The sequence below is a fragment of the Vipera berus genome (genome assembly GCF_964194415.1).
Source record: "Vipera berus genome assembly, chromosome: Z".
In the NCBI taxonomy this organism is placed as follows: Eukaryota; Metazoa; Chordata; class Lepidosauria; order Squamata; family Viperidae; genus Vipera; species Vipera berus.
Genome location: NC_138205.1, coordinates 30973849 through 30998531, shown reverse-complemented (window position 1 = coordinate 30998531; position 24683 = coordinate 30973849). Strand labels below are relative to the sequence as shown.

Genomic DNA, 24683 nt, shown 5'->3' with positions numbered 1-24683 from the left:
GCTAACCTCAAATTCTGTTTCTTGAGCATGACATCCTAATTTTCAAAATTTCAAATTAGGATGCCATAAGGCCTGTCCATGGAATATATAATATAACTATATGTAATAATAATGAAAAGCATACACAAATGAAGCTATTTTTATTGAGGTCTTTCAGTAATGAGCCAAACAATGAAAACAAATGGTAAGGTAGAACTTTGGAAGACATAATTCTACTAATGGATTTCTTTAAAAAAATGCAGGGTCTCAACTTTGCTAAGAAAGTCAGTACCTATTTTTCTAGTGAGACAAGAAGCTTCTGCAGTTCTTCAATGCTAAAAAGCCATGACTCTTCCTATGACTAGGAACACTCTTTGTTGCCTACATTCATGGCTAAGTTCTTGGGTCAAGCTTGATTCAAATTAAATCATTACCACAATCTTTTAATTACTTTCAATAAGGAAATATGAAAACATATAACTAAGAATATAAACATACCAGAGCTGTATATATTATTTCAAGGAACAAGCAATATTTGCACATTTAATCTACCATCTGTCTCATATGAAATGTCATGTCCCTTTGCTGCAAACTCAGCTAAAAATCCCGGCCACTCAAATCAGAAACTAACCACATATTTGATTGTTTCAACCTTAAAGACAGATTTCATAGATGTGCATAAGGCTTACCTGCCACAGGTATGGCATGGATCTGTGCCCGTGACAGGAGTTCCAACGATGGCTCACGTCCAGAAACTCCATCTGAAGAGAAACATGATTCAGTTTCGTAAATTGTCTGCAACATCTCTGGCAGTCCCCACACTGAGGATACAAGAAGCATGCCAAAGAACGATTATGCACTGTCGTTATTCCACTTCAGTTTGCCTTGATGACAATCCTTTGCCCAACTAAAGCCTTCAAGGGGTGTCTCTTGTTATGCTAGACTGTCAGCTCAAACCATCCAACATCTCCTAAAACAGTTGCAAGCATGCAGGCATCCATCCTCCTTGGATAAGACTATCCTTAAAAAAGTTAAATTGTTTCACAGCAATGGAGTGGTGCCGTGTTGAGGAAATCTCCAAGACCAAATCAAAGCTGTCAGGAGAGAAAACAAAAATATTTGCAGATGAAAATCTTCTTGCAAGAAGATAGCAGCAGAGGTGAAAACTCTTTCATCCACACCAGATTGATAGGGAGAGGACTTGCAAGACACAGGAAGAGGCAGAGGCAAAAGATAATGGAAAAGAAGGAAATGACTTATAACTTAGCCATTATTTATGTTACTTTGAAAAGGACAGATTTAGCAACATCTTCTTAGATCTCAGGAGAAGTTTCTAAAAAACAGAACATCCCTAAAGTGATAGATATATTTTGAAGAGGTTCCTGAAAAATAGAGGAACAGTTCCTTGCCATTCTTAGAAGCGGCCCATTTTTATAAGATGCAAAAGTTCGCTCCAGTCACACAATTGTTTCCCAACCCAGTCACCGAATGAGATGGCTTCTGCTGGGGGTGACCTGAAATAGAATGTCAGGGAGGAACCAGCTATAAATAAACTCAGCTGAGCTTTCACCAAGCACGGAGGGTTCAGGCAAAAGGCGCTGCCTGCCTATCAGAAGCTGGATTTCAACCGGGGATGAGGAAAAAGATTCCCTGAGGGAAAGGCTGTCCGCCTGCCAATTAAGAAAAGGAAGGCGACACAAGAATAAAAGGGAGGGGAATGACCCTTTCTGTGTTCTGGATGCCAGAGTCCACCTACAGACATTGCCTGGCTGGTTAAAACACTTTTTCAAGCACAGAGAACATTGAAAAAAACTGCAGTAAAATGCCAAAGGCTATAATCTTGACTCCATATTTGCAGAAAAGCAAAGTTGAATACAATCTGCTAAAAAGAAAAGAAGAAAAAAAACCCCACAACAACCAGCCATAACTACAATTATGTCCTTAAAAGCAAAAAGTCTGGGTCTTGGATAAATTATATACACTATGTGTATTAGCATGTATTCTTTATTATCACTGCTCCTAAAGAGTTATCTAGAGCACAGGTGTCAAACTCGACGCGTCACATGACATGTCATGACGTATCGTGACTTTTTTTTGCATTGCCGGAGCTGAGGTGGGTGCGGCCTCTGTATGATGCAACTGGCCCGTGGGCTGGCAGTTTGACACCCCTGATCTAGAAGAATCAGATGAGTTTTATATTTTAGCTGATGTGAACAGCAACATTCATCAAACATTGCTAATTCTGACAAAAGAGCAAAAATGACTTTATTAGCTGAAGAACAGATAAACACGGAGATAAGTAACTAAATTCAGTGAAATTGCTAGAATGGTGTGCTTGTAATTTGATTTTATATTTCTGTTCTTATATTTGCAGTCAATTTGGGAATTCTACAAGTGTGTGGACCAACCTCCAGGATTCTTAATAATGGCCCAACTGTCTAGGGCAGGGGTAGGCAACCTTGGCTCTTTTATGATTTGTGGACTTCAACTCCCAGAATTCCTGAGCCAGCATGGCTCAGCTTGGAAACCTCTCCCTTTCCCCTCAGCATGGCTGGCTCAGGAATTCTGGGAGTTGAAGTCCACGAGTCATAAAAGAGCCAAGGTAGCCTACCCCTGGTCTAGGAAATTACTGGGAACTGAGATTCATCTTGAAGGCACCCAGATTGGAGACAGCTGTAAGAAGACAACAGAAAGTTGTTTCCCATCACCACACTAACCACAACCACACTTTTTATATCTCTAGCATCCCTTCCATAAAAGCAGAGATACACAGCACGTGGCTCTCTATTAACAACTCACATGATACCTTGCCATTGACCATATTAGCTGGGAGACATGACTTGGAATCCAGTATCATCTGGAAGATCAGTTACTTCATTTCTGCTAAATCCTATAACGCAGTCCCACAAAAGATGAAGTATACTTTTTAAAGAACATGAGAATGTAACTATTCAGCACAAAACATTTTAAAGTTAATTAAGCTTCCTCTGTTCCTCTTCTGGATACAATATTTCAAGACAGTTCATGGAAATAACTGAAGGTTTTACTGAATATACTTAGAATAAAGAAATGGCAATGAACAAACTTTTACAGCAAAATACTAACTTATAATAATATTTCCATACAAGTGTAGCGTTATCCCCTCAGAGACCGCCAAAACCCAGGCCCTCCCAGCCCCGCATCCCTCTGTCACGCTCTGCAGCTGCGCTCTCAAGGTGTTAGTAAATTGTCTCTTCTAGCAGAAGCTCACGCGAAGTGAAGAGGTGGCAGACTCTTGTCGTCAAAAGGGGGGCTTTCAGTAACAAAGATGACCAGTCCCTAGCCCCGATAGTCAATACGTGGTGGTGTTTAACAGCCCCAGGGAGTCATAGCAGCAATAGTCCATGATTTCCCTGTGACCATTTGGAAACAAGTGGGGTCTGGAAAACCCCGCCTCCAGGCAGCGATAGGAACACGAACAAAGGTAGTTAGCGTTCTGCAGTAACAGCTAGTCCCTCAGGGCAACTCCCCACAATTTCTAAAACTTGCACAAGTAGGAATAATCAAAGTTTGGATGGCCACTAGTCTCCAAAGCAGCAACGACCAGCCTCTCCTCCTCTTCTGTCGTTGCTCATAATCTCAGGTCTTGTCAGTGTCAAATCCCTCCCCCCTATCCTTTATTGTTAAAATCTGAATTTAGCAACCCCAGCAACTTTCTCTCTCCTCACACTCTCTCTCTTGCCTCCGCTTGGGAAAGAAAGCAGTAAAATTCCACCTTCTCACTCTCTCCTTCCCCCCTCCTTCATAGAAAGGGATCAACTTAAAAACCCCAATCCCTCTTCGACTTCACCTGGTCTCTGTCCGACAACAGCAACAGCAACCACCCTCACCCCCTTTCTTTCCTCCTTTTTCTTTCCTTCCACCTGATCCATGCCCTCCATGCCCGCCGCGCCCAAAACCAGCAGCAGCTGTCTGAGCTTCCCTCTCCAGGCCAGGCTCCTGCAAAGCCTTTCAGCCAACCCCGCTACACAAGTAAATACAATATTCCTGAACTTCACAACCAGGTAGATCTGCACACTTATCAGACTAAGTAAGGGGCCACATCTGGCTTATGGGCTCTAATAAACAGCCAGTTTGGTCTAGCAGTTAAGGCATCAGGCTAGAAAATAGGAGAATGTGAGTTCTAGTCCCACATTATGTATGAAAGCCGGCTGGGTGATCTGGGGTCAGTCACTTCTCTCAGGCCAACCTACCTCACAGTATTGTTGTTATGAGTAAAATAGGAGAAGGGAAGATGTATCAGATATGTTTGCTGCCTTGAGCTATTTATAAAAATAATAAAGGGAGGGGGAAAATAGAATGATTCAGTAGCAACAATTCTGAACTAGATGGAGAGTTAATCTAATGTTGCTGGTAAAGCAGCATTATCTACATACTTCCCTATGATGCTGAAATCATAGATTATAAAAAGAAATGAAGTTCTTTCTCCTTAAGAGCAAATCACATGGCGATCTGAGGCCTGCAGTTTTAACCAACAGGTTTAAGCTGTTGATCTTTTCTGAGGTCTCTTTTAAAAATAGCTCTTCCTCAAACTTCACCTACTCTTTGGACCTGCCTATCCTACAGCATAGAATAGGGACTGACATTGGAGATTTGAGAGGTGGAACCATAGATTGCAACCAGACCCAAGTCAATTTGTTGGCCCACTAAAGCCAACATCTGCTTCTCTTCAATAGGTTTTTTGGGTAAAGTTGGTATTCTAAACTTGGTAGAATATTTTCTCATTGAATTTAAACCTATAAAGCTTATATGGCAGAGGGCCAGTATTTGCAGAACCACCTTTCTTCCATTGTCTCAGCTTGTCCCACCACATTTAGCAAAAAGGACTTCCTACACAGCACTTTTATCAAACAATGTCATCTTATTGTACCTTGGAATTGGGCCTTCTCAGTGGCAGTGCTTGTTCATGACATCCCCCACCTTGAGATTCGAATGACCCCCAACCCTGTTAGTCTTTTGCAAGGCACTGAGACCTGCTTGTTTTCCCAGACATTTGGATCAAAATAAGGAAAATTACCTTTATAGAAATATGCAAGAATTGTTTCCTAGGCAAAGAGCCCAGAAACATTTGTAAGCCACTTGCAACATTACAGTATTCAAAAGCTGCTCAGGTAGACGCCACCCCTGATGCACTGAAATATAAGACTGGGGAGGAGCTACAGCACAATCAGATTTGTAAGATGCTGTTATTATAGCTAATTTCAATAAAAGTAGTTCCAGGTCTTTCTATGGAATTGATTTTCTGGTTTGGTTTACTTAGAGGGGATGACAGGAAGGTAGATTAGCTACAGGACGGTAAATTAGCATGTGTTTTTTTCGGAGTGGAGTTAATATTTTATCCTTTGGTGCCAGGGGCTATATGTCATGGTTTTGTCTTTTAATCTTTGTACGTTGCCCAGAGTTGCTTATGCACAGCTAAACAAACAGACAGACAAACCGTCCTGTCACCCATTATGAATACAATTAAATATACTGAGCTACCTGCATTTATTGTAATCAGAGATTCTTCTTCTCCCTCTTGCATTCCCTCACTGCAAAACATCAGGTTACAGGAATCTGCAGGAATCTCTCTCTGCTTATGTACAAGATTTTACGTTAAGTTCCTCCATACCATCATTACAGCAGAATAGCAGAATTGCTTAATGTGTTTACTGTATGCAGTAGTGGATTGCTAGATCATTTTCAGATGCAGAGTGGCTTTGCAAAATAGGTCACTACAATTCCATTTTCCAGATAGAATTAAAATGAGGGAAGACAGTATAATTCAAGACAGAGAAACTTTTAACTTCTCTCGGTCCCATTATAATACCAAACTGACCCAGAAGGTTAGACACATATGGCAATTCAGTTATTTTGCATGCTTAAAGATCTAAGTTTAATTCCATACAGCACAAGGATAGGCCAACAATTAATCCTCTATAAAATACTGGAGAAGTACTATTAATGGGCAACATTTAGTAAATGGGCAGAAAGATGCATATACCCTAGGTTGCCTAACCTAATATAGCCAACACTGTGCTAAGTACAGGAAGTCCTTAACTTATAACCATTTGTTTGGTGTTTGTTCAAAGTTACAATGGCACTGAAACTTATGACCTTTTTTCACATAACTGTTGTAACATCCCCATGGTCATTTGATCAAAATTTGGACCCTTGGCAACTGGTGTGTATTTATGACGACTGCAATGTCCCACAGAAGCCTGATTCACTTAACAACTATGCTACTAACTTAACAACTGCAGTAATTCACTTAATAACTGTGGCAAGAAAGGTAAAAAGAGGCAAAATTCACTTAACTGCCATGGTTTTATTTTATTTTTTTATTTTAATTCCATTTATATCCCGCCCTTCTCCGAAGACTCAGGGCGGCTTACAAGCTTAGCAGTAGCCTTCATTCTATGTATATGCCTGCTTATTAGGGCTTTCACACATCCCCCAAGCGGCATTATTACAAAGTCAGCTTATTGCCCCCAACAATCTGGGTCCTCATTTTACCTACCTCGGAAGGATGGAAGGCTGAGTCAACCTTGAGCCTGGTGGGATGCGAACCTGCACTAATGGCAGGCAGCTGGTGTTACTTAAGGAGGCATTAGCCCACTGCTCCACCAAGGCTCTATGGTTGGCAACATTTGAGGCTTAATTGTGGTCATAAATAAAAAACTACCTGTATAATAGGTAGTTCTCAATTTATAGTTCTCAACTATATAGGTAGTTCTCAATTTATGACTACAATTTTTGTTGCTAAGCAACACGGCCAATTTTATGACATTTTTATCTGATTGTTAAGTAAATCATACAGTTGATCCCAGCTTCCCCCACTGACTTTTTTTTTGACATTCCCCAGTAACTTGTTAGAAGACAGCTGTGAAGATTACAAATGGTGATTATATGAGCCTGGGATGCTGCAACCATCATAAATAAATCTATGCCAAGCACTCGAATTTTGATCACATGACTTTAGGGATGCTGTGATGGTCATAGTATGAAGACTAAATTGCAAGTCACTTTGTTTAGTATTTCTGTTGTAACTTCGAACGGTTGCTAAATGAACAGTTTTCAGTTGAGGACTATCTGTTTATAGCTTCTCCCTTATGTACCCAAAATTACTTCGCTCGTTCTCCCTATCTCACATATTACAGGAATAGATCAGAGCATGCTTATCCCTGCAGCCATTTGGATATTTCTAGGCAGGTCAAGAGCACAGCCTGTATTTACCAGCATGTTATTTCAAAGCCAGAGTTTTAAAATAGCCCTGTGTTATTTATAGACATTAAGCCTACTCGGTCCCTCTGTCTACACTCCACCTCATGTCCTTTTAGACAACGTCAGAAAAGTTATTTATGTAGACATGAGTGGATGGGAAACCATTGGAGCCCTTTCATCCATCCACACACTTCTCCTTGCATGTCTAGCCTTTTGGATCAAGTCAAAAGAGAGTGTCACAATAGAAGGAAAGTAGATACTACATAACCCTCTCATCACACCTTAAGGCCTTGATTTTAGTTTTAGATGGAGAGTCACATACCACAAGTCTTTCCACCTTTTACCAAGCCAATCCTTGCCAGCCATGGGTAATGCAATAAAATAAAAATATGTGTGCACAACTTCATTAAGCACTTTATTTTCAAAATCTAAGTAGGGTATTTGAGGGAGATAGACAGACAGACCACCGCACAGGCAGATAAATATTATTTGTTATTCATCTATCTCGGGGAACTGGAAATCAGTAACACAGAGACACAGATTTTGTTAGTGCAATATTATATTTTCCTACACATCAACTGTATTTTAAAAAAAACAAAAATCTAACTCAAGTATGGAATGCTTTTCCATAACGAATGTATTGCAATTGTCATGCAATAAAAAATTGCCGAAATGCCAACAGTACTCAAAAAAGAAAACTGCATCAAGTGCTGCAGAAATAAGGAAGAACAAAAAGTTCCCAAATATAGCAAACAAAAGAAACAGATATGCAAAAAATTAAAAATATTTAATATAGAGTGGTACAGCTAAAAATGCACTGTTTGTCTTTATTAGATGCAGCATTGTTTTAAACTTTTTTTTTCTGTTTCTGTCCTTTTTTTTATTCTAGGATTACTTGTTCTTCCTTCCTTACTCATGTGTATAGATCTGCAGGTTTATATCACCAGCAGAGATCACTCCCCCCCTTCTTTTAATACCTTATTTAAGAAAGATTGAGAATTTCTTCCCATTGTTTACAAAAGAAAAACAGAGTGATGTAAGAGAATAGCTGTCCCAGGACAAGCCCAAACAACATTTTCCCTATGATGAATACACATTATTGTGATTTTTTTTTAAATCCTTTTTTTTCTTTCAGTGCCTAGCCAGAAGTCCCTAAGAAGCCAGCAAGCAAGATTGAATGCAATAACTAAAAATATCTCTCTCAGTGAGGAATTTTTATTTTCTACTTCACTGTTTTGTGTAATTTTTCACTTCTGTTTCTCAGTGCATAGGATGAACCTTGTTCTTTAGAAGATACATATTTGGTGATGTTCCCTGTTAAGACTCAGGAATAAAGGAGTCATTTCTCTTCTAGATATCCTACACTGTAAAATATTCAATTTACAAAGAAAAATGAAAGCATAGATGGAAAAATAAATGTAAAATCACTGCATATTCATAGATTTGTGGCTGAAATTTTATTTTCCCAATGCAAACTATAAAACAGTATGGTTTTTACATTCTTCAAAAAAATTCAGAAATTTAGCTGACATGGTTTTTCCAAACAGCTGCGTATTTGGTGATGGTATTTCTTATTTTGTCAAGACAGACCAGTGGTTGCTTTGTAACATTATCTTCCACTGGTTTATATTTATAAAGCTAAGCTGGGCTGTCTAGAGTTGCTGTTATAAATACCTAATTAAACTCTTAGCTACCTTGTCATGCATTCTGGTATGGCATCATTCCACAGAATTGTGCAGTCTAATCTGAGAATGCAACAAGAGGATCATTGATTGTACTGATATCAAAAACCCATAAATATAAATATAAAATGTAAGAAACCAAATTATACCTGATTAGTCTGGTATTCTAAAATTAGCCAACCAGAAGGATCTGGGAAGCTCACAAGCAAGGCAAAAATGCTCTTATGATGTTGCTTCCCAGTAACAAAACATATACTGTCGCTGGAAAAAGAAGTTTCATTTAGCAACTAAAACTAAAATAACTGATTAAAGTCAGTATTATAAGCTAGTTGGCCATCATTTTATTTGGGGGAGAGACATAACATGTATTAATTACCACGGGCATAGTTATTTAATCACTTTTTAATTTTTGTATTCTGTTTTTTATTATGTATTGCCCTGTTCACCGCCCTGAGTCCTTCGGGAGAAGGGCGGTATACAAATTAAATTATTAAATTAAATTAAATTAAATAATTCCATTAGTAATATGAAGCAATAATTCTAAAAGCACATAGTAATTGCACACAACAGTAGATTTACAATGAATAACTTTCTTTACAATATATACTTAAAGAACCTATCAGGTCATGCCTTTTTGCTTAACCCACTGTTTTCCCTTGAAACAGCGGAAGTCAGCAACAAGAAGGAACAACAACAACTGTGAGCAATCTTGTCCTAATTAAAACCTGAAATCTGATCTGATAAATAAATAAATAAATCCATATCCCAAATTATTTGAGTTATAATAATCCACATAACTAGCAATTTTCAATGTATTTGTTGCATATAGGATCAAGTTCAAAAATAGCACATCTTTCATAAACTCCATTTGCAATTCTGTTTTTTTTCAGAACACCTAGGCTTCTATTAATTGTACAATATCCCACCCACCCAACATGATGATAAATGGAAAAGAGTGCAATCACAATCTAACTAAGACCAACAGGATTCAGAGGAAAGATCCTACTACAGGAGCTAAGCAAGTAGGAGTCTTACAATAAAAACCAGACCCTTTGGATTGTGCTGAACTTTCCTGAAAAATATTGTTTTCACTTCTTAATGTTGTTAATAAACTAGTGAAGCATATTAAGTTTTTAAAAATTAAGACAGTTGTCCTGATAGAGGTAATAATTCAGGATAAAACTGTGGCCAAGGGAAAGAGACAGAGCATTTCATGGCCTACAAGAAATCTGGGGTTCATACAAATCCCAGAATGCTGGTTCACATTACTTTTAGCTCTATTCTGAGAAAGAAAAATCAATCCAACATATGCATAGATAACTTTGCATGACAACTGACTACTCTTTTTTATATCTATTTATTGCCAAGGATGGCCATTCTTCCCTTTGCAAATGTAGTAAACATAATGGATTATTTCCATGACACACTTAATCTTGCTTAACTCAGCAACACTTCACTTAATTCTACGGTCCAGAGTTTTAACCCAAGACTAATACATTAATATGCAATAACCTGTAAAACATAGCCAAACAGAGCTAAGGTTTTGCCAGGGTAGTTGGGCAAAACGTCTATTGAGAACCTACTTTTCCCTTATGCTATTGGGCAGAGCTGGAAAATAAGTTGCTACAATCACAAAGTTTCATCAGCATTTGCTTGCTGATTTCTCAATCTGAATCACTAGAAGCATGGAGGTAAGCAAGTATATGGGAACAAGGAGCAGCTGTAGGTTGAGATGGTGATGATGTTAGGCTTCTTTGCTAGGGCTAATTATGGGCATTGATACTACATCCAAGAAATCATTTAGTCTCTCACCTTAAGCTCATGAGTGAACTCATGCATTCAGCAATTCTGGGCCAAACAGAAGAAGAAGGGAGAATTCCTTAATATACTGTCAAATCACTCTAGGAAGAGACCAATCAGGACAGTAAGATTTTTACCTAATCTTGAATAAATGGTGGCCGAATCATAAGGAAGTGGTTACAATCTTATTGTAAGTGCATGAATTACCGAAGAGAAAAATGCAGAGAACAATTCTGCAACCTGAAATATTATACAGCATAATTTATGAATGTAGCAAAATAAGATGCTAGATTGGATCTGACCACATCATATTGCAATAAGGATTATATTTAATAATATTTAACTGCATTAGAAATTGCCCATAAAACCAACACAGTTTCGAAAGACTCGGAAGGAACCTCCTTCTCTTTGATATGCTAAGTTTCTATTTATAAAAAGTGAACGCAGGACCATTCAGAACTATTATTTCTTCACCAGGAGTCCAAAGTGAAATTGTCTGTTCTACTATGTTAGGAATTTTCACCTTCTGCCACTTAGATAATTGAATGTATAAATTACATTTGAATAGTTCTGAGAAAAAAAAGTAAGGGTCAGTTAATTAGCATCTCACCAAAGACATAAATTTTTCAACATTTTTCTAAACTTCCAATTATACTTTTGCTACTTAGTATGCCAGTTACAATCTAAGTGCTCTCTAAAAACACATGGACAAAATTCCAGAATTCTCAAACATAATTTGCCTGGGGAATTCTAGAACAATAATGCTAGGATACCAAGGCTGGGAAACTTAATTTTGCTTTTGTTAATATTCTCTGTACATTTCAGAATTGTAAATTAATATGTTGGAGATGGCAGCTATAGGGAAATCTCATGCATTTTCATAAGGGTTTCTATTTAGTTGCAATATCTTTCAGCTGTATCTCTCCAAAAAGGCCGAACTACAGCAGATTTGCAGCTTGTCAGCGGCAATCAGGCTGCCCAACTTTACTCTGGAATTCCAGAGTTGGAAAGAGGAAGGGCAGTGCTACGTTTGCAGGCCTGGTGGTACATGCTGGAAAGCCTCCTGCTTCCCTCCGCAGCTATCTCCTTTGGAGCTGTCCTGATTCTGACAGGCCTGCTGGCATAGATCCGCCAGCTTCGTCCTGCAAAGCATGGCTCACCTGACCCTCTTGCTTGCCGCAATGCCGGCGGGCCTGTCAGAATTAGGACAGCTCCGAAAGAGGTAACTGTGGAGGATGGGGGGGGGGAAGCAGGAGGTTTTTCAGCAGGTGCCACCAGGCCTGCAAATGTGGTGCTACCCCTCCACTTTCCAACCTCAAAATTGCAGAGCAGATTTGGGCAGCTTCTGAGTGCCCCTGACAAGCTGCAAATCATGCAGCCTTTAGTCAGGGCTGTCAGCATGGCAGCAGTTGGGAGTACCACTTTGCAGGATGGAGGTACTACAAGTCCTGCCCTAGCTATGGTGAGGAGCAGCAACTAGATCTGTGCCCAGGGGCAGGAAGGAACCGAAGGGGCATGGTGGCTGGGCTACCTTCTGGCCTGCTAGATTCCGGGTTTTCCTTTGATTATGGGTTGGGATGGGCCGGCCCCTCGCTGTCTCCAGGGTGGCCCAAGGCCAAATGTACACACCCCGCAGGCATATCTATCCCCTCTTCTCTTCGGTGTAGCCGCAACTGACTCCTTTCCCCAGGCTGTGTGCAGCTTCCGAAAGCACCAGTCAGCTGGAGCCTCTGCAGATCCTGGGTGCTCAGATGAGTCCCAGCAACACCGTGGCTCCAGCTGGCTCTCCCACAGGCCTTTGCTGCATTGCCGCCGCTTCAGATCATACACTTTTACACTTTTTTTTACAGTGCTTTTCAACCCATTGTAAGTGTATCACCTTCCAGGTGCCGATGTACCACCAGTGGTACGCTACCACCAATTGAAAAGCCCTGTCCTAGAGAACCATGCCAATCAGTATATTGTTCATCTGGAATAAGGTGGTATGAGGCAGTTTTTATTTCCATTTAAACTGGCTAATGATTAAGAGGGATGATTAGCTGCCACTCAATTATTGTACTCTGGAGAGAAGGACTTATCCATCTCCTAAGTTTAGCAAAGGACTGAGATGTTGTGCATAGTTTCAATTGCCTTGTTCTTTCTCATATTTGTTTATCTATGCAAGCTGTATTGCTATAGGTAATCTCAGTTTGATTGCTACTTTTCTCTTGTTTTTTTTCATTTAAATATTTACACATAGTCCTCAACTTATGACAGGTCAGTAAGTGACTGTTTAAAGTTACAGCAGCCCTCCCCCCAAAAAAAAGCTACCCATAAACTGGTCCAAAGTTAAGGGCCACTGCAACACCCCTGATGCCATTCATTCTTACTACAAGGATACTGCAGACCCTATCTATCTCCCACCCCCATCCCACTGAGTCCCCACAGGCCTTCAGCCTCTTCCCACCTCACTGGACATCATATCCTCCTCTTCACTCATTTTTCATAGAATCCCAAAGCTCAGGAGTCAGCCTAGAGAAGTAATACAAGCCACTCTGTTGCTGGAACACATGGTCCAATCCTAGTAGACACCATTTTTCAAGCAGCTACACTGAAATGTCGCTGATAGGAAAATGGTGGATTCCAGGGGTGCACAGTGCAGCCAACAATGGACTGCTTTGCTTTGCTCCACCAACATATTTTTTCAATGCAGCTGCTCAGAAAATGATGGATTCTGGAATTGCATCATGTGGCCTAGCAAAGGAGCAGCCTGTTCCCCTTCCTTCCCCTGACCTCTGAAGAGCTTCAAGAGATTTATTTATTTATTTAATTAAATTTCTATACCGCCCTATTCCCGAAGGACTCAGGGCGGTTTACAGGGCAGCATAAAATACAATATAAAAGATAATATAAATTAAAATACATTAAATTAATTAAGCCCAATTAAAACAATATTTAAAAAGCTAAAACCCCTTCAGTCCAGGCCTGATAGATCGAAAAACCAGGTTTTCAGGTCCCGGCGAAATGAACGCAGATCGCGGGCGGTCCTAAGTTCCACGGGGAAATCATTCCAGAGGGCAGGCGTGCCCACAGAGAACGCTCTTCTCCTAGGAATAACCCGCCGGCATTCCTTAACCAGCGGTATCCTGAGAAGGCCCTCCCTGTGGGAGCGCACGGGACGAAGGGAGCTTGATGCCGGCAGCAGGTGTTCCCTCAGCGAACCCGGACCTAAGCCATTAAAGGCTTTATAGGTCATCACCAGCACCTTGAATCTCACCCGAAGGGCAACCGGAAACACATGCAGCTCGCGGAGTAGAGGTGTTACATGGGAGTATCGGGAAGCCCCCATCACAACTCACGCGGCTGCATTCTACACCAGTTGAAGCCTCCGAGTGGTCCTCAAGGGCAGCCCCATGTAGAGAGCGTTGCAGTAGTCTAAACGGGAGGTCACGAGCGCATGAGTGACTGTGCGTAGGGCATCTCGGTCCAGATAGGGTCGCAACTGGCACACCAGGCAAACCTGGGCAAAAGCCCCCCTGGTCACGGCTCCTATATGATCTTCTAAACTGAGCCGTGAATCCAGGAGGACGCCCAAGTTGCGAGCCCTATCAACGGGGGGTAACACCTCACCCCCCATAGTTAACGATGGACAAAACTGGTTTTCCCGAGATGCCGGTATGCACAGCCACTCAGTCTTGGCAGGATTGAGTTGGAGCCTGTTTCTCCCCATCCAGTCCCGAACCGCCTCCAGGCAACGGGACATCACGGCGAGGGCATCACTGAGTTGGTTCGGGATGGAAAGGAAAAGTTGGGTATCATCAGCGTACTGATGATACCCCACCCCGAAGTCACAAATGATCTCACCCAGCGGCTTCATATAGATGTTGAACAAGAGGGGAGAGAGGACCGAACCCTGAGGAGCTCCACAAACGAGAGGCCTCGGGGTGGACCTCTGCCCTCCCGTCAACACCAACTGCGAACGGCCCAGGAGGTAGGAGGAGAACCACCGTAAAACAGTGCCTCCCACTCCCAACCCCCCGAGACGTCGCAGCAGGATATCATGATCGATGGTATCAAAAGCCGCTGAGAGATCTAAAAGGACTAGGACAGAGGAACAACCCCTGTCCCGAGCCCGCCAGAGATCATTCATCAGCGCGACCAATGCCGTCTCCGTGCTGTACCCGGGCCTGAAACCCGATTGGTGTGGGTCCAGATAATCAGTTTCCTCCAGGAACAGAGGAAGCTGATGCACCACCACACTCTCAACAACCTTCGCCAAAAAGCGAAGGTTGGAGACCGGACGGTAGTTATTTAAAACAGCCGGATCTGGTTGTTACGGTGACCCAGCCAGAAAACTCTGTTGTGGACCTGATGGAGATAATAATGCAATATGGGAAGGTTTCTGGATTTAAGGTTAATGTACAAAAAACAAAAATTTTAGCCAAAAATATGACAGCATCGCAAAAGGCCCTTTTAGAAGGATTAACTGGATTTGAGATTGTTAAAAGGGTTAAATATTTGGGGGTGTATTTGTCACCCTCCAATGCAAAGTTATATAAAAATAATTATGAAAAGTTATGGGGAAAAATTCAAAAAGAATTGGAGAGCTGGGAAAAACTGCAATTGTCTTTGCTGGGAAGAATTGCAGCAGTGAAAATGAATGTCCTGCCTAAATTTTTATTTTTTATTCCAAATGATACCGGTCCTTAAAAAAGACTCTAATTTGGAAGAATGGCAACGGGGTATCAATAAATTTGTGTGGGCAGGGAAAAGGCCACGAGTTAAACTTAAGATTATGCAGGATACTCATGAAAGAGGTGGTCTTAAAATGCCTAATCTTAAATTATATTATGAAGCTGCTGCGTTGTCAGGAATAAGTGATTGGATTAATTTGACACAAGGGAGATTATTAAATCTTGAGGGCCACGACTTGTTATTTGGCTGGCATGCATATTTGTTGTATGATAAGAAGGTAGATAATGTGTTTAAAGTGCATATTTTAAGACAGGCATTGTTGAGAGTTTGGAAGAAGTATAGACATAAGTTAGACTACAAGATGCCGTTGTGGGCAATCCCGAAACATGCAATAGAAAACATAAATGTTGGCTTCAAACATGATGTGACTACGTATAAGGAGATCTTAAGCTTGGAAAGGAACGTCTGGTGTTTGAAGCCATACAATCTCTTGCGAGATGAGAAGATCGTTCAAACTTGGTTTCAATATACTCAATTACGTGCCAGGTGGAAAGAAGATCAGAAAATTGGTTTCTCAATGACCGATGAAAATTTGATAAAGCAAATTAGAAACCAGGGTCCAGCACATATCAAACGGATTTATCTTGCATTGATAGATATTGACTCAGAAACAGAACTTGTTAAAGACTGTATGATAAAATGGGCCCAGAATATTCAAGAAGTTATTACAATGGACACGTGGGAAAAGATCTGGGTGAGGAACGTAAAATTTACGCAAGCCCAAAACCTAAGAGAGAACTTTTATAAAATGTTTTATAGATGGCATTTAGATCCTAAAAAGCTTGCAAGTATGTATCCGAATTATCAACCTAAATGTTGGAGGTGTGGTGGCGAAGATGCAACGTATTTTCATATATGGTGGACCTGCAAAAAGGTTAAGGCTTTTTGGATAAAAATTGGGTGGAATATGCAGAAGATCTTTAAGCAAAGGATAAAGTTTTGTCCGCAATTGTTTTTATTGGGCATAATTACAGATGCTACTGTTGTGGACATTAAGTTGATGTTGAACTTAATCACAGCAGCAAGACTCTTAATAGGTCAATATTGGAAAAAGGAGGAACTGCCGACTATAGAAGAATGGACACTAAAAGTTTCTGACCTGGCGGAAATGGCAAAGATTTCGGCTTACTTGAAAGATCATTCGCAAGAACGTTATATTATGGAGTGGAAAAAGTGGATTGATTATATCCAGAACAAATATGGGACTAAAAAGTTTCATTTAGCATTTGAATAAGTCTTCTTTTCTTTTTTTTTCCTTTTTATATGTAATATTAGTATTGCTTGTAGTCATTTCATATGAGCTAGAGTGCGATAGAATTAATAGTTTATTGTTGTTAGCATATGGATGTTTATGATTGTTCTTTGTTTTTATACCTTGTACTTAGCTCTGGGAAGTCGGGGAGGGGGAATGGGGGGGAGGGATAGGGAGGGTTAAGTAGGGGTGGGTGGAGGGAGGGGGGGATTGTTAAAGATAAAATGTACTGTAAAACTTTTCAATAAAAAAAAAAACAGCCGGGTCCAGGGCAGGCTTCTTGAGAAGGGGTCTCACCACCGCCTCCTTCAAGGCGGCAGGAAAGACACCCTCACTCAAAGAGGCAGATATCACTGCCTGGAACCAGCCTCGTGTCCCCTCCCAAGCTGAATAAACCAGCCAGGAGGGGCACGGGTCCAATAAACAGGTGGTAGAGCTCAGCCTCCCCATAATCCTGTCCACCTCCTCGGGAATCACAGGATCAAACTCAGTCCAGATAATACTACTCTCAAGACCGCTCGATTCCTCCCCATCAGACTCTGCCCAGTCAGCGTCCAACCCGGTCCGAATTTGAGCAATTTTGTCTGCCAGATGCTGGCTGAACTCCTCGGCCCACCCCTGTAAGGGCTCCTCCCTCACCTCCTGATTAAAGAGGGAACGAGTTACCCTAAACAGGGCGGCCGGGCGATTATCTGCGGACGCGATGAGGGCCGCGAAGTGATTAGACTTCGCCGTCCTCATCGCCGCGAGATAAGACCTAATAAAAGATCTTAGTCGCAATCGGTCAGATTCAGATCGGCTGGATCTCCAACAGCTCTCCAGACTCCGTCTCCGACGCTTCATCTCCTGTAGCTCCACAGAAAACCATGGAGCCCAACGAGATCTGCGCTGGGTCAGGGGTCGCAAGGGTACAACACGGTCAAGTGCCTCGGTGGCGGCCCTCTTCCAAGCCTCCACCAAGTCATCGACCGGGCTGTGAGTGAGGGAGATAGGTATAGACCCAAGCACCGTCTGGAACCGTTCTGGATTCATCAGGTGCCTGGGGCGGAACCACCTGGTCAGCTCCGCAGCCCAGCAGTGAGGGGTAGCCTATTGGAAGACCAGCCGTAAGAGGTGATGATCGGACCATGACAGGGTGACAATATTTGGCGAGCCCCCTCCCAGATCATCAAACCACTGCCCAGATAGGAAAACCAGGTCGAGAGTGTGACCCCCTCCATGGGTCGGACTCTGAATTATCTGGGTCAGGTCCATGGCCATCATGGAGGCCATGAACTCCCGAGCTAAATCTGATGACCCGCCCAGGGATGGAAGGTTGAAATCACCCAGAACCATAGGTCTGGGGAATTCAACCACCAGCCCTGAAAGGGTGTCGAGAAGCCCAGGCAGGGCCGTTGCAACACAGCTGGGCGCCAGGTATGTCAGCAACAAGCCCAACTGAACCCCAGAGCCGCACCTCAGGAGGAGTGACTCACTCCCACCAATCTGTACGACAGTGGTCTCCCGCGGATATAAGGTCTCCCGTATAACCACCTCCACACCCCCACCCCTACCCTGAGCCCGCGGCTGGTGTAGCACACAGAAACCTGGAGGGCAAAGATCAGTCAGAGGGACACCTCCCTCTGGGCCCAACCAGGTTTCCGTAATGCATGCCAGATCTGCGCATTCCTCCTCGATCAAATCTCGGCGAGGGGAGCTTTGTTCACCACGGATCTGGCATTGAAATACACCAGTCTAAGCTCAGGGACCCGATCTCTCTCACCCCTGGATAAATCGGTAGCATTGTGTGATTGTGATTGAGGGTGGGGAGAAGGCCCAAGCCCTGTGAGGATTGGGGGGGGGCAGGCAGCCTGTAGGGACTTGGTGGGTAGGGAAGAGGCTCAAGGGCTAGGGGACCCTAAGGGGAAGGAAGCAGAACACGAGGTGTCTCAGAGAGTGTGGGAGTCCTTGGGAGGTCTGTGGCAGGTAGGCCTGGGCCTATGCTAGAACTCTCAAAGCCTCCCCCATCCCTGAGCTCCACCTAATGACCCACACAGTCATTTATCCACTATTTTAGAAGAGCAGGGGGTGAAGGTCATAAAGCAAGGCCATCTTGCTTAATAACCATCACCACTTTTACCCTAATGGTCATAACTGGAGAACTACCTGTATTATCCACAAATCTGTTTTTATAGATGGACAATAGTAACTACAGCTGTACAGTTAATGCTCAATACAGCATTAAAAGAACTCACCAAGTAAAGTGTAATCATACTGTTCAAAATATATTGAAGGGAAAAAATGAAAAATGAATTTTTGAGCTTAGTAACAAAGTCACCACTCTATTATTGCTTATAAATATAGAATAGGATGGGATGGGATAGGGAGAGGAGAAAATGGGAAGGGAAAAGATCCCTTAAAAATAATATGAATAAGTATCTGATTTTTCTTCTCCTTCAAATAATTTGCAGTATCTAGAAAACATGCTGTAAATGTTTTGATTGTTACTTTTCCTTAGGCTGAGAAACTATGAGAACTCTGAATCCAATGTTGGGTTGCCTTTCTTTTAGTCTTATAAGATTCTATGATGTGGGTGCTTGTACCTGGTTGTCCAATACGAATAAAGCTTTTTTTTGTTACGGTATTCATAACTCTAGCATAGAGTCATTCAAAGTTTAGAGGAATGTAAATCATCTTAAAGGCAAATTTTAAGCTTGGATAATTTGCCCAAACAAATATATCACAAATAAGAAAGGAAGAAAGACTAAGATTAAAAGAGGGCAGTGCTAGAGAATAACATTATACTTACCACCTTACTGCGCAGAAAACACATTAGATCAGTGTTTCTTAACCTTAGCAACTTTAATATGTGTGGACTTCAATTTACAGAATTCCCTAGCCAGGCTGAGAAACACTGCATTAGATCAATTATTGCTTATGGATAATTATAATCCCTGCTTATAGATTCAAAACATCTGTTTGGATACCACATCCAACAGAATGCTAGAAGAGATGGGTTTTCTGGTCTACTCCAGCAGCACTCACTTTCTTATGTAAAACAAGATCTGCAATACACAGTAAAAAATATGATTTGAGTGTAGAAGGACCTGCTTATTCCTCTCCCTTCCACTAGATAAATTGTTTTTGCCTCAAACTGTACTGAAGTATACAGAAAACAGTAAGAAAATAGTGGGTGAATTATGAAAAGTCTGGGGAAATGAAGGGCAAAAAAACCATGGAGAAATCTCCCCAAACACCTCTTACAGGTAGTCATCCAGATTTGAGCAGCACCACCTAGTGGTGCTTGCAGCTGTCTATAAAGTTGCACTTCCCATTTAAATAACCAGCCCCATAGAATATTAATATTTTTTTCCCATTTCTTCCCCTACAAGTTAGTAGGGAAGGCTGTGCATAATCAATGCAAGAAGTGCTTTGCAGGCAGGAGAGTACATATGAAGTGCCTCTTTTTGTATCATTAAAGCAACCACTTCATGAAATGGTTGTACATGCACACACTCTCATACATACAGTAGAAACAACCAGAAACAGCTTCTAAAGCAGGGGTGTCAAACTGCTGGCCCATACCCGAAGCCTTGCCCACTCCATTGCCGGCAATTCAAAGAGTCATGATACCTTGCGACATGTCATATGATGTGGCGAGTTTGACACCCGTGTTCTAAAGCAACCTTGCTAGCAATATGGTTACCTTAACAATAAAAACAACCCACTTTGTTTATTCCCCCGATGCTGTGAAGTACTTTTTTTGAAAATTGTATAATTCTATTAAGGAAGCTTAATATTACTTTTTGTTTGTTCTTGGACGTTGGGGGAAAGAATTGGCTAGAAGCTGACAGGCAATAATTTTTTGTCATTCCCCAGGAGTCGAAATTAATTACAGCCTACCTCCTTCAAGACCACTCATCTCTTCATGAAATCATATGAAACAAACTCAGATTGCCAAAATTAAAGTTAAATTCAAATGTTTCTATTTTTGCCTGATAAGCAATTTTGCCACTCAAATACAAAATGCGAGTATTTTTAACTAGAACAAACAAAATGCTAAAATAGTTGGTCATTAAAAAAGCACTGACAATGAAGTTGGATGGGATTCCCCCCCCCTTTTTTAAAAATAATTACAGAATATCTTTGTAGCCTAAGAGATGGAAGGCAAAGTTAGCCAATAACAGCTTACAATATGGAGGAAAAGAAGAAAAATGGATTTGTTTTTTAGGCCTTTGCTTGAATGCTCAAATTAATTTGGAGTTCAGAAGAGTGCTCCTCACTGTACTACACAGATATGCTACTGAAGGAAGGAAAAGAAAAAGGGCAACACATGCTATAAATTATTTAGCCTGGAGATTGACCAAAAAAATTAGACAACAGACAGAATTACCACAGTCCTACTGTTTCCCTCCCCATATTTCACCATGTCCAGATGTCTTGGTAATGGAGTGGAGGGATTTCATCTTTTGACCAGCAATTCTGAAATAAACTGTTTTTCTGCTTCACAGAACCATTTATTTTTCTCTCAAATGATTGATCAGCTATGCAGCAAGAAACAAGTGGCTTCTGGAGGTGTTAAACTATACTGAGATTTGCTAAGAAGCACAAATTGCCCATATGCTATATCCTACCTCTCTAAGTGAGTTTCAACTCTGGATCAAATTGAGTGGGGAGAATTTGGTGCTGCTTTGTTAATTTATTATCACAGGAAAATGTCAACACTTTAAGTGTACTAAAGACTTACTTAACCTCTGACTTACAAATTTTATTGCTGAATGTTTAGTATAAAAGGTAACGTTCCAAAGATTAGATCTCTAACGGTTGGAATACTTTTCATCATCCTTCCCTTACTCCAATCCACAGTATGTGGCATGCTGAATAAAGAATAAATTTCTTATGTTGCTTTTGGCAAGACATGTAGGAATTTTGCTTTGCAAAATGAAACCAAATAAAAATGTAAAACATTTAAGAAGTAATTTTATTATTCCATGATGGGAAAAATATATTGATTTAATTCATACTAATATTACTTTTCCATCCACTTACATGAGCACTGAAAATAATTCATAGCAAAAGGTCTTAAAGCATCCATGAAAAAGTTGAAATTTAGATATCAAAAGGTACTTCACAATGCTGTATATCTTATGCCCCTCCCACCTATATTCACTAATATAATACTCACTAATAAAGGGGGGAAAATGGATTTTTGAAAAAAAAGTGATAAAAATTAAATTTCATATACACATTGGGAGGTTCTTTGCAAGCTCTTTTCCCCACAATTCTGTGGCCTTGAGCTATGCTTTCCAGCAGAATAACTAAGGTATTCTAGCTCTTTCTGCACTACAACTCCCAGAAGCTTTAGTGAATAATACTGCAAGTTGTAGTTCAGTAATATTCCAATATTCTTGCTTTAGGAATACCTATAGCATTGCTCTTGCCAAATTACAGTATTTTAGTCACTTTGTCATCAACTTCTAGAGTTTTAAACACAGTCTTTTTGATTCCTTTCTCCATGACCCTTTGATCTGAAAACCTTGTGTACAGTGGACTTCAGACTTCTTGTATGCAAAGCCTGTGTACTGTCACCAAAGTGCAGCTCCCAACCTAGTAATGAGAGACATGTACTCTTTCCATCCCTGGAGCATTCTGATACATTTTAGTATTTTTTTAAAAAAAGTGTGATTTAGGCAGAAATACTTGTGACTTTTTCTAATGCAGACAAATAATAATAACAAATTTGGTTTTGCATTAATGTAAGTGTCAGTGAGTTGGAAACGACTAGCACGCATGTGCGGGGGAACCTTTACCTTTACCTTTAAGTGTCAATGTAAGCTTATGTGAAACATTCCAAACACAAGAAAAAAAGCTTCAGGAAAATAGGAAGCTTATTTCTACCACCATGTGTAATACAAAAGTATAGTAGGGAGAAGGACTAAAAGGAAAAAAAAAACCGAACAAGCAGACAGAAAGTCCTTACTTCACCTGAACATATCTAGACATGCCAGTTAAATCCGCAGGGCTCAGCAGCAACAAAAGAGGCTGTATTCCAGTTGATCTAGCTTTCGTAAAGAGGGAATGTTTGTGACTGGGAATGAACTAGACAGAAATGTGGTGTTGCTATGGAAACCATTCAACTGCCATCTTGTACCTCTTGGTATTTGTTGATAGATTTTAATATGGGCATCAAGAACTGATTCAAAGAGAAAACCAGCATATACTATATCTGCTACATACAAAATTAACAGGGAAAAAATAGGTATCTGGATGAATTCAATTTGGATTGAAGCCTGAAATCTTAAACCAGGAAGGTTGCCTTCTGAACAATCAGAAACAAAAGAAAGCTTCGAACATGTGCAAAGTGCTTTTGCTCTATGATTTCATATTTACAATCTAAAGAAAGAGTCCACCATCTAGCCCTTTTCAGTTTTGTTTTATTGTATTGCATGGTATTGTTTTATTATTGTATTGTCATACAATAATCTTGTGAAATTGACTGGAAAAGAAGGAACTGGCACAAGATCAATCAGTGAGCTTGTGGTTGGACAGGAATGTGAAGCTCTGTGACTTGGATCTCATCCTTCTAATCAGGCATTTTCACAACCATATGCTGCTGGTGGAACCACAATCAATTTCCTCACATTCTGGAGTAGGCATGGCTTTCAAGAAAGTTTTTGAAGTACAACTCATCAAGATGTTCAGCTTTAAAGAAGTCCCCACAAAGATCTTTTAATCCTTAACATGAAAAGCTATGCAGAGCTTCCGACAACAAACTAAATTAAATTATCCACCAATTTATGAAAACATAAATGCATTGTTTAAATTAAGATTTTGTTTGTAAATGGACTTCCAGGGAAGCAATGGTGGACCAACAATAGCTTCGCTTTCAGCACAGCCAATCAGCCTTCCCAGGTAGATTAGATAGGAACAAAACCAAATGAGCTAATTCTGTTTTATGGTAAGACTTCACTAACTGAATTTTGCAAGTCTGATACAGGTAGTCCTTGACTTATGACCATAATTGAGCCCAAAATTTATGTTGCTAAGATGACAGTTGTTAAGTGAATTCTTGCCACAGTTGTTACGTGAACCTGGCTTTACTTGATTGAATTTGCTTGACAGAAAATGATCACATGGCCCCAGGATATAGCAACCATCATAAATATGAACCAGTTGCCAAGCATCCAAATTTTGATCATGTGACCATGGGATGCTAATGGTCATATAAAAAACAGTAATAAGTCACTTTTTTCAATGCCACTGTAACTTTTTGTAAATTTTCACTAAATGAATGGTTGTAAATCAAGGAACTTAGCATTTAGCAACTGATTGATGTTACAACCGACACTCTCCATCTAAAGCTATTTATGGCCTGGTTTAAAGTTCTAGCTGCTGCAGCTTCCCCATAGTAACACGCACAAAATTTGGATGGATTCACCTTTATAATTGACTGTAAGGACAATGCTGCATTCCCCCCATCCCACTGGGTCCTGCAAGCTTTTGGAGATGAGGGGGATCTCAGCTGCTGGGTCCCCACAAAGCTATCTATGTAGCTCTCTGGAGCTCAAGTTTAGGAAGAAGAGGAGACCACTCCACCCTTTGGTTTCTCTAGGCTACATGGCAAAGTCCTAGTTACATATTCCATTTTTGAAGAAACTGCAATGAATTGTGGCTACTCTAAAAATGGCACCCACTTCTGGGACTATGCTACGTGGCCTGTAGGGATGCCAAGGGGGAGAGTGGCCTGTACTCCTTCCCCAATGTGAGTTCTGGAGATCTACAAAACCTGAATAAGCAATTGATGAAATAGGATTTTTTGTTTTATTTTCAGAGAGAAGTGGGAGACTATATGTTAGAAGGAAAGGAGTACAAAGTTGGTTTATTAAAGTTTAAATATAAATAGCAATAGTATTTAGACTTATACATCACACCATAAAATTTTACAGCATTTTTTGACAGTTTACAAATGTCAGCATGTTGCCCCCAACTATCTGAGTCCTCATTTCACCAACCTC

At 40.8% G+C, this 24683-nt stretch overlaps 1 protein-coding gene across 5 annotated transcripts in view; it reads right to left on the bottom strand.

The window, feature by feature from the left end:
• HDAC5 (histone deacetylase 5) overlaps positions 1 to 24683 on the bottom strand; it is a 172859-nt gene that overhangs the window by 131738 nt on the left and 16438 nt on the right. For 2 of the 5 annotated variants that reach the window (XM_081344405.1, XM_081344404.1), the window contains one exon: positions 669 to 740. In XM_081344405.1, the coding sequence (XP_081200531.1) occupies positions 669 to 740 (72 nt within the window). Of the gene's footprint in view, positions 1 to 668; positions 2013 to 2778; positions 2835 to 24683 lie in introns of those variants that run through there. The other 3 variants (XM_081344403.1, XR_014028560.1, XM_081344402.1) reach the window with 3 other exon arrangements.